Genomic DNA, 10,334 nt, shown 5'->3' with positions numbered 1-10,334 from the left:
GGTCATGAACAAACTGTTCCTCCACAACTGGCAGTGTGATGTCAGTCAGCTCGAATCCCCGGTGGTGTATTAATCCATCCCCCATCTCTGCATCTAATTTGGACAGTGTTTGCATGAAGGCCTCCTCCTCCTGCACCAGAAACTGGAGGAGCGTTACTGCAGGAGTGCTCCTGATCTCTGGACCCTGCCTAAAAATAATCCAGCACTCAAGATGAGGAGCATCTAGAGACCTTCTGACCAGCAGGATATTTGGTTTGGACCTGGTTGAAGCAGGGCTGAAGCCTTAAAGACACTGAGAAAATAAGATGAAGAATAAATATTCATAGATGAATGTCAAAAATATGACATTATCCTGCATAATGAGCAAGAATTTTCACAGCCAATAATACTACAGCGTAGAAACTTCTGGATTTCTGCTTTTTCCAGATCTCTGCGAACTCTTTCCAAGAGTAATGAGTTTCCCAATTAACCCATTAAACTCTGCAATCGAAAGCCCCGAAGATCCAGCGCTGCTGCGCTGCTCATTATGTGCTTCAACATAATCCATAAAAGTTTCACACTGGGAAAAAAGAAACAGCAGAATCCGATGGTGCCATTAAAACATCATCCAAGGATATAACCCCCTTCAAAGAGCCGGTCCAAAGATGACAGTCACACCAAGGGCTTATTTCTGACCAGGTGGGAGCTGGAGCAGATTTAAAATGACCCCCGGAGAGATCCAGGTGCAGGAAATGTGGCTTGATTAATTGACTGTCAGAGGAACAATGGTGGCCATTGATGACGCTAATGGATTATTAAAATCCAAAGGTCTTTGAACGCACCATCACGTTAAAGCCTTCTTGGCGATTTTAGGGGCTTTCTGAAGGAAAAGGAAGGAATTTTAGTTATTTATTTATTGCACAAGCTGGAGAAAAGTCAGAGAGAGAGAGAGGGAAAGAGAATGAGAGAGAGAGAGAGAGAGGGAGGGAGGGAGAGAGAGCGGGAGGGCGAGAAAAGGAGGAGGAGGGAGGAGGGAGGGTCTGAGACTGGTTTAGCCTACCTTTCCACTAGGAGGAGAGGAGAGGCTGTTGAGGAGCAACCAAACAATAAACAGCTGCTACTACAAACCCCGACAGCCTCCGACAGGAGTAGCCGCGCATCGTTAGGAGCACGCCGTCGCCTCCACCGCGGGAGTCAAGTTACCAGCCATGTATCTGAACAGGGAGGAGGGCGGCAGCAAAGGTAAGACATTCTTTTGGCGGAGAGCCTGCAGACAGTTTGAAGGTGCTCTCACCCCCCCCCCCTGACCCGCTTCCATCTCTCCGAGGTGACATTAAAGGTGGGGTGGTGTTCTGGCCGCGCTGCTGCCCGCACCGCCGCCGTGCGTGGAAAGTGTGGGCTGTCATTATGTAATATCAGTGCAGTTAATTGCCCGGCGGGAGGACGCTGGTCATTATCCCCGCTCGTGCTTTTATTCCAAACTGCACCGCAGACGGTTGATTGTGAACCTGTTGGAGGAGACGAAGCCGCTCCGACATATGCGGGATTCTGCCGGCGTGCGGGGAATGTTCTGCGCGTCTGTTGATGCCTAGTTGAGGGAAACACGGCACAAGGTCAAAGCCTGTAGCCACAATGGGAAACCAAGTGCATATAGGTTATTTACCGCCTTTACAGCGGACGACACCGTGCGCGAAGGCACGAGGCTGCAGCGCACTGCCCAGCGGGGGCAGAAAACTGTGCGTCGGGCAGATCTGGAGGGTACAAAGGAGGAATATTTGAGTAATCTCTCCCACGTGTTTATGAGGCGTGATTTCCTCTCTCGTGCAGAAATCCCCCCCCCATCGCCACCCCCGTGCGCGTACAGCCACCATGAAGCATATCTAACCCTCTGGGGGCTTAAAGAGGTAATGATGATTACCACTTAAATCTCCAGGTTACACCAGAATAACACCTGCTGCTGCCGTCGTGCACGGTGGGGTGGGGGTGGGGTAGTCAGGGAGGGGAGGGACGTGCACGGGAGCAAGTGGGAGGAGCCACTTTTGTTCATTTCCCTCTGATGTGGGATAATGTGATCTCATCACGGCTGGACAACATCCCTGGAATACACCACAGGGATGTGTAACAGCAGCAGCAACAGCTGGGCCGTAGAGTGACCTCTGCACAGGTGACCAGCGTCACAATTACGGGGACTAAAAGGCTTTAAAGAGTCCTCGTTTGGCTGTAATGAGCTCTAAAATAACCACAGTAGCAGGAGAGGGCGTGACCTTGTCGCTGGGATTTAATGACTGCGGGTTGACGGACATTCACGTTAAACACTCGCGGGGGAAACTGCAACCCCCCCCCCCCATAGGCAGAAAACGTGCATGTGCAAGCACAGGTGCAACACGTCAGGCTAGGAGGACACAGGTGAGAGCGTGAGGGCGGCGTCCTGGGCCCCGTAGCTGCGTGTCGGGATCCGTAGTTCCTGGACGGGCTCGTCGTGGCTGGTCCAGCTCGCTTTAATTCATACTTTGCTGTGTTTTGTGGCTGTTGTTTGTTTGTCAAAGTGACAAGAGGAAACGCCCCCTCCGATGGAAGCATGTTTACGTGTAATTGATGGTTTTATGTGCTGTGACACGTCATGCAGCTGGAGATTTCTGCCTTCTTTCTGCAATTCAACAACAAACCAACCCCTGAGGCTGAGACTCAAACTGTGTGTGTGTGTGTGTGTGTGTGTGTGTGTGTGTGTGTGTGTGTGTGTGTGTGTGTGTGTGTGTGTGACATCATTTAGATGCATCAGGAGAATTTTGTTTAGTTATTTGGGAATCTAATCAGAGCTCTGAGCAGAAATGGGGCGGGCCTGAATTATTGCATTAGAAGACGAGCACATTAACGGATGCGGAGTTGCATCCGAGCCATCTCAAGGCCTCACAGATGGTTTTTAAAGAAGCCAAGGTGGGATTTCAGCTGGTGTCACTCGCGCCGTGCTAACCATTCCGTGCACAGCTGATAGACCGGCGTTCCGCCTGTATCGGACACCCACTTGTTCCCAAAAATGCGAGGCTGTGCTTGAATTTGCTCATTTTTCCCATCTTATTTGATTATATTGGCTGTTTCAGCAATCGGCTGTTTTTCCCATTATCAGGATACAAAGAAAGAATCTAAACTCTTTGTACTGTTCTCAATAGTGTCAAAGCCTGAATCACGACTGTATGAAATGTTTTTTTTGCAAGTCGCTGCCTTGTTGAGTTTGCAGCATCATTTCCTTAATGCAAATATGCCACTGAGGGTATTTACCAAAAACTAGAGCGGTTATGGAGAATAGATGGTAAAAATAAATACAGTATACATTTGTTTGCTTTATTTTTACCAATAATGGACAAATTGCTTGCCTTGTTGCCAAGGCAACCACAAAGCGCTGCCGACTGTAGCATCTTGTCATCTTTGTAATTAGCTCAGTTTGTGGCAGTATTAGCTGACTCTCGCTGCTGCCTGTCAGAGTAACCAGCCTGTGCAGTAGCAACCAGGAAGTGGAGCCGAGCCATTAGCTGCGTGCTTAACTACGATCCCAGGCTTCGCCCTGCTTTTACTGTCCAATTTTATGGGTCAGCGTCCCATCACCATTAGTGCGCACGCTAAAATAACAGCAGCGAGCAGCAGCCAAACGGGTTGAAGGTCAAAGAGAGATGACAAAAGAAATGTTTGAAGCTTAAAAAGAGAAGTGGTGCGAGGACCGGTGTGATGTTTGAGGTCATGTTTGTAAGTCGAAGGGAAGCCCAGCAAGCGTTGTCTCTGCGAACCGACGGCGGCTCGTGTGGTAAAGTTCCAACGAGCCGTGGCCTTTAAATTCAGGCGGCGTCTCAAGGTGGAGCGGCAGCGCGAGGGATAAAGGTCCTGCAGGGACGTATCGATTGTGGCCTCGCAGGATTAAAGGGGATGAGGACAAACAGGTTGATCATATGTGAGCCTGACAAACCACCCAAACTGCTGCCTACTGTCGAGTAAACATCTGGAAAAAAGACTTGATGTGAACCCTGATCAATACCGAACGGGTGTTTTAAAAGTAAATTGGAGACAGCAGAAAGGAGAGAATGCTGGGGATAAGCAGCACCCTATTATTGTTGTCTCTTCGGTCTGAAGGCTAAATGGTTGGTTATTTATACCCAAAACATTCAGTGACTACTTTAGGCTACTCACTGGTGTAGAGAATGCAGCTGTGCTGACTCCTGCAGTGGCTGCTGCACGTCCATTAGTAGATGACTTCGGCAGAGCCAGTCCTGCCCTTGTTTTTGTCATTTCTCTTAATCCTTTTAAACTTTCAGTGCTGGAAGTGAGACGTCAAATGATCGAATCCGCCGGCCTGAAAATGCATTTGTTTGAATTGAGTGTGTCAGAGTGGCAGGAGGAGTTCAACCACGATCTGTCTGCAGCCTCGGCCCTGCAAACAGGTCACTCGTGCCACAACAGACCCCCCACAGGGGGTCCTAAACAGGTCTGAGGCGGTGGCTGTTGGTACTGATGAGCGATATTACAGAACAGTTAGAAAACCTAATAAATAACTTGAATGCATTAATCGGGGCGACTGCCCCCTGGTGGTTGATTGCGGTATGGCAGCTGTTCCTTCTCTTTCTGGAAGTCAAATATTGTGAAGACTAATTTCTAACAGTTTGCCTGATCTCATCATAGGAAGCTATAAAATAACACTGACTGGTTACAACAGTGCACGTTGTTGCTAGTAATCTGGTAACCTGTAGCGTTAGCTGTTACGGCACGTAGCAGGTAGCATTCTGAGCTACCTGCTGGGAAGGAATTAGCGAATTGATTAGCTGATGCTCTCAACATCAGAACTAATTCAATATTTGGCTCTCAATTAACATCGTTAGATGGATTTTCTTGCTCTGAAATGCTCACTTGGAAGCGTTCTGATGGTGAGGGTTGATGGATTTGGAAGTTGACGCTGCGCGCCGGCAGCGGCGCAATATCGCCGCTATTTGATTATGATAATCTTATTGATGATACAGTCGTCTCCCACCTGCTTTATCGTTACTGTCTGCTCTAACTGGGGAGCTGCTTTGGATTGGAGTGCACTGGTGCAACTCCAACTGGCTGTTTCCTGTAAATTTTGCTTTTGTTCTTGCAGAAAGGTTCATATATATATATATATATATAATATATATTATATATATATAATATATATATATATATATATATATATATATAATATATATATAATATATATATATATATATATATATAGGGGGGGGAAACCATTTCAACCTGATTATTTATCTCAAATGCTCTTGAATCCCCGGTTGATTGAGTTTTATGCTGCTGAAACGACTGCGGCCTCGCCACCCTCTTCACCAGCACCAGTAGGTGAGGAAAATCTGCAGGGCCCCCACATGTCCACAGAAAACCCTTCCTCACTTGTGTGGAACGTCTGTGGTGGAATTCCATCTGATGCCAGAAAAGCCTTTTCCTTCTTCAGTCCACCTAAAGACGGTGGCGTCGCCATAATTGCAGAGATTTACAGCTTTGTCTGTCGGAGACGGCTCCGATGAGCGGCTGTAATAGATTTGTTGGACAGGAGCTTGTCCCTTTTATCGATGGAGTCCGCTGAAGTCGGGCGCGGGGTAGATTTGTGAAGTGGCGGGACGATTTAATGCGTCCTACCTGTGATTGTCCAACTCTTGCGTTTTACGGCGTCTGGTCCCAGACGGCCCAGCGTCTCTTCATCCTGGGTGGCAGCTTTTTATTCTATGCATCAAGACGGCGTGAGTCTGTGAGCCAAGGAGGAGTTCCCTGGATGTATTTGATGTGCGGTCATATTCTCTGGCCGCCATCCCACGTGAAGAAGACGTACGGGCGATACAATCGGGGTCGGTATTGATTGACGCCGTTGGCCAGCGCCTCTAATCTAAATGATTTGTTTGGCTCGGGGAAGCGGAACGCTGAGAACTCCTTCAGAAAAGAGATTATTGCTTTGGCATCAAGGCGTCGTTACTTCAAGACTTTGTGACAAAGCGGAAATTATTTCAAGGACATTTTTTGGTTCTTATGAGCAGCAGCGCCACCAGCCACACACACACACACACACACACACACACACACACACCACACACACACACACACACACACACACACACACACACACACACACCAGCACTGCAGCAATGTTATTAAGTCTAATGGTGCCATAAATGTGTGTTTACATATAATCAATGGCCACAGTCACCAACACTCAGCAGGACTTCAAGTTTGAGCTCGCTCAGTCGTCCAGAGGACGTTTCTGACAGACCAGCTCCTCCTCTGCCCCCCCCCACCCCCCACTCCTCCTCTTGAAGTCAATAACCACAACAGTTGACGACTTGCTCAATAGAATTGAGTAAAACGACATTGTGCTGCATCGTAACGTGCAGCTGCTCGATGCGTCGCGGCCGAGGAGAAGAAGTGGGGAGTTTAGCAGATGCCTTTAACCTGGAGGAGACGGGAGTTGGACACGAAACCTCAGAAATCGATGCCGCGCTGCTCCTTCGTGCCCGTTAAACCAATGCGATGGGAAATAATTTGAAGGTGGATCACTGGGGCAGTTTTATTTTTTACCTCCCGATACAAAAAAGAAAAGAATTAAAAAGGAGGAACTTTGGGGGGAAATGTCCCCTCAGCCTCTGCAAGCTGCCCTGTTGTCTTACTAATGTGCTGCATTGGAATTCGATGTGGCAACGGAGGAAAATTCCACATTGGACAGTAAATTAAGTAGAATATTAGTTTTGAGCGCAATATCTGAGAGGTATAAATTGGCATAATTGCTTGATCAGCCCGTTTGACATTTAATGGCTCTGAATGGAGTCAAACGGTTAAGAGCTTTGCTTCGTTTTACAGATGGTTGTTGTGCTCTAAGCCGCCGGAGTCAGAGGATCAGGCGGCGGCGGCGGCGCCTCGACGCTCGCAATTATACGCCTTTTGTGGGAACACCTGCGAGGAAACGCGCGCCGTTTGGAGAGAGACGATCATCTCCCCCGGTGAAACGGGTGGGGGGGGCCGTGTCAGCTGATTAGAGCCGAGTCTAATCACGCGTCAAACCAGCATGTGACGTGCACCTCAAAGCAGCAAAAATCACATTTGTAGAGACGGGAAATGACTTCCCATTGATCCGCCCGCTGCCTCCGCTCCAGCCCTGGTTTTCCTCTTATGCAATGTGCATCTTATGCAAGACACAAATAATTTGCTGGATGTCAAAAGTTGTTTGGTTTTTTTTCTTTGAATTTGAACAGTTTTGGTTTCCTCTCCGTTAGTTGAGCGTGTGTTGGGTCGAGGATGCGGGTTCCGACTCCACCTGTTGAGAAAGTTCCACAGTGGCGTGGTGATTCGGGGGGGCATCGCTTAACATCAGCTTCCCGGATGAGGAGGGACGGCGGAGAAGAGGTGGAGAGGCAGGCGATGGAGTGGAGGCGAGCGTGAAAAGATGCAGCGTGCGAGAGGCAGAGGGAGAAGCGGAGAGAGGGAAAAAAGCCCCGGAGTGCTGCTCAGTCAAGGTCACACAGAGGAGAGGAGAGGAGAGGAGAGGAGAGGAGGAGAGGAGAGGAGAGGAGAGGAGAGGAGAGGAGGAGAGGAGAGGAGAGGAGAGAGAGGAGAGGAGGGCCTGCTGGTGCATGACTGTGCTCGTGTGTTTTTAACAGGGAAAACGGCCCGCACGGTCACGAACAAGGGGCTGCTGACAGCTGATTGCTTTATTCTGGGGGGGGGGGGGGATTTATGGGGGGGCTGGAGGAAAGGAGGGAGTGGGAAACTGTAACTGAGGCCCCACAAATCACCTAAAACTGCATTATTGGGGACAGAAATGTGAATATGTGGGTTTCACCACGTCGGCAGCAGCGTAAGGTCGCCGCTGCCCTCCCGTGCGCTCCTCATGCACGCCGTTGCGTAACAGCGGTGCCATCGTGCCGATCCACGTTCTCTTTGAAGTCTTTTTTCTCCCTCCTCTCCTGTTTACTGTTGTTTTTATTCGCTCGCCGCCTCTCTGACCTCTGCAGCTTCCACCTCCACGCTGAGATCCGAGCGCAGCAGTGATTGGAGGAAACGTCTCCGCAGGTGCTCTTTACCTCCCGTCTTTACGAAGGAGCGAGCGCCGATCTCCCCCGAAGTTGCTCCAGTTTTGATTAGCGACGGAGGGACGGGACGTTGCATAATGGATCGCCTGGCGCTCGTCGTCTTAGCATCAAGCGACGTGAACGTGGGGATTGTGCTTCGCTGAGAACAGCCTTTATTCCGGTTATCCTCGCAGGAAGTCACGTGGACGTGTTATCAGCGCTGTCTTTTCAAACATATTAGCCCCATTTGCATCCCGCGCCCAGGAGAGATTACATGCGTGAGCGGTTGCCATAGCGTATTCTGGCGCTCCGGGATACCCAAGTGAAATATCTGAGGTGGTTTGGCGCTCTGGGATTATTCTTCCAGCGCGACGGTGGCCTGTGTGATAGCAGGGAGATGAAGAGGCTCCCTCCCGTTGTTATCACCGCCGCAGATTGTACCTGCCTGGATGGATCCAGGCTTCCTTGATCCCATTTGTTTAACTTATAAGGAAAAAAGTAATTATTCCTGCCTATTTCTCTGTCACCCTGCTGCCACTGCTGCCACTAATCCTCACATCAGACCTCCAACACTGTTCAGAATGCCAGAAAATACACAGCAAATTATATGTTGTTACCATTTCACTTTTAGGAATCTGTACACAGAAAATGGGCTCTCTGGCATTTTCATCCATCCATCTATGTCACGCTGGAGCCCGTCCCAGCATGCATCACATCTAGCATGCATGGTTTTTGGGCTGCGGTGAGGAAAACCAGAGAAAACCCACCCAGGCAAAAGAGTGAACTAAACTGGGCCATGGCAGGATGTGGCGTGTTTTCAGGTCAGCGTCTCTGCCCGCTGTGCTGCGAATCAACATTTCATGTGTTCATCTTCAGATGTTGTCACCAAACTCTTCTGTCTCCCTTAATCGCCGTGTTTGAGGGGCCTGCTGTGTCCTGCTGGGGTCACACTATCAAACCATTCGTGGCACGTGGACCAGGATGACGATAACGATGATATACGGCACTCTGCCACCAGGGGGCGATAGACACACCGGGGGCTTTACTGCCCACGTGCTTCCAACTCTGAAACTAAAGTACAGATACTTGCTCAGTAAATGTTTCTGTGGAGACGTTTCAGTACAGCGTGTTCCACAAACGTGTGTGTACTCTCAAACAAAATGTGTGTGTCGCTGCGCTGTCTCTTGGTATTTAGCGTTGAGAGGGTGTGTTTGTGTGTGAGCCACCCTGTTTTTTGGCAAGGTGGTCAGACTGACAGATTGGGCTGTGCGACTGCCATCTCCTCAGCTTGGCTGCCTGAACGTTTCTCCCTCGTTCCGACTTTCTCTGTCCTGTCCTTCCAACTATCTCATGGCCATTTTACCCTGCTCCAGCAAGGCGAGGGGGTATTTTTCCTGCATTTGCCTTATCTAGCTACCTGTACGGGTGGATTAAGTCCACTCGCTGTTCCGTAACCTCGGTATGTGATGGATCGGTGGTCTCGCTCCTTTTTCTCATTTAAAACACATGATTTGTTGTGACAGTGTGAGTTCGGCTCTGTATTTTACATCAACTGTATTAGGTAGAATGGATTTCTGTATTTTAGGAACAGCTGATCCTTTTGGCCTTAGTTTGTCAGAAGCTTGGGAAGCTTTGGACTGATTTTGGGGAGTTTTCATTTTGAAGGAAGCTTCACTGCCCTCTGGTGGTGGGGTGAGGCTTTGGTAAATGAATCCTAGCCCAGGATAAACCGAGCTAGTTTTTTCTTTGTCGTGTTTTATCCGTCAGAACGTGTCTACTGGAGGTCTATAATCGCACTGGCGCCGTCTGATCAGTCGAGGACGAGGAGAGCCAGCACAGCAGGGGGGGCTCTGTCAGAGAGTTATTTGATGTTTTCTGGCATCATGAACAAGTCAAACAATGGAAATGTCAGTGTCTTGTGTTGCAAATTGAGGCAATAACAACCACTGCGGATATCTTTACCTGCTCAGGTGTTCAGCAGAAGCTGGATTTCCACTAAACTGGCTTGTTTTGTATTATTTCGGTACATCCTTGAGGTGCAATAGGAGTTAATATTAGCCCAAAATAGTAGGTGGAATCCCATTTGTTGAATACAGTCTGACAGAGCGAACAATGCACTGACGTGATGGATCTTCCCAGTGCTAATTTTATACATAATTATCACCCAGTCATGTCTCATTCTTTGTCCTCTTATCATAAATGTTAAAAGAAAAGTCCCCATTTTCTTTTCCTCTCGCCAGTCTGATTGACAGTCTTCTCTGAGCTCCAGGTTTGTTTCTTTCTACA

The 10,334-nt window shown here is 48.9% G+C and overlaps 1 protein-coding gene across 3 annotated transcripts in view; it reads left to right on the top strand.

Annotated features, from left to right (window-relative positions):
* The first annotated feature begins 1,033 nt into the window (after positions 1-1,033).
* Positions 1,034-10,334, top strand: part of syt7a (synaptotagmin VIIa) — a 58,343-nt gene continuing 49,042 nt past the window's right edge. For 2 of the 3 annotated variants that reach the window (XR_008953219.1, XM_057051196.1), the window contains exon 1: positions 1,034-1,221. Coding sequence is in view for 2 of the 3 variants with exons in the window: in XM_057051196.1 (XP_056907176.1) it covers positions 1,188-1,221 (34 nt within the window). In the remaining variant the exon portion in view is untranslated. The remainder of the gene's footprint in view (positions 1,222-10,334) is intronic. The other variant, XM_057051198.1, reaches the window with a different exon arrangement.

This window comes from Takifugu flavidus, chromosome 13, assembly GCF_003711565.1.
Source record: "Takifugu flavidus isolate HTHZ2018 chromosome 13, ASM371156v2, whole genome shotgun sequence".
NCBI lineage: Eukaryota > Metazoa > Chordata > Actinopteri > Tetraodontiformes > Tetraodontidae > Takifugu > Takifugu flavidus.
Note: the sequence above shows the minus strand (reverse complement) of the source record. Positions and strands in the feature narration are given on the sequence as shown.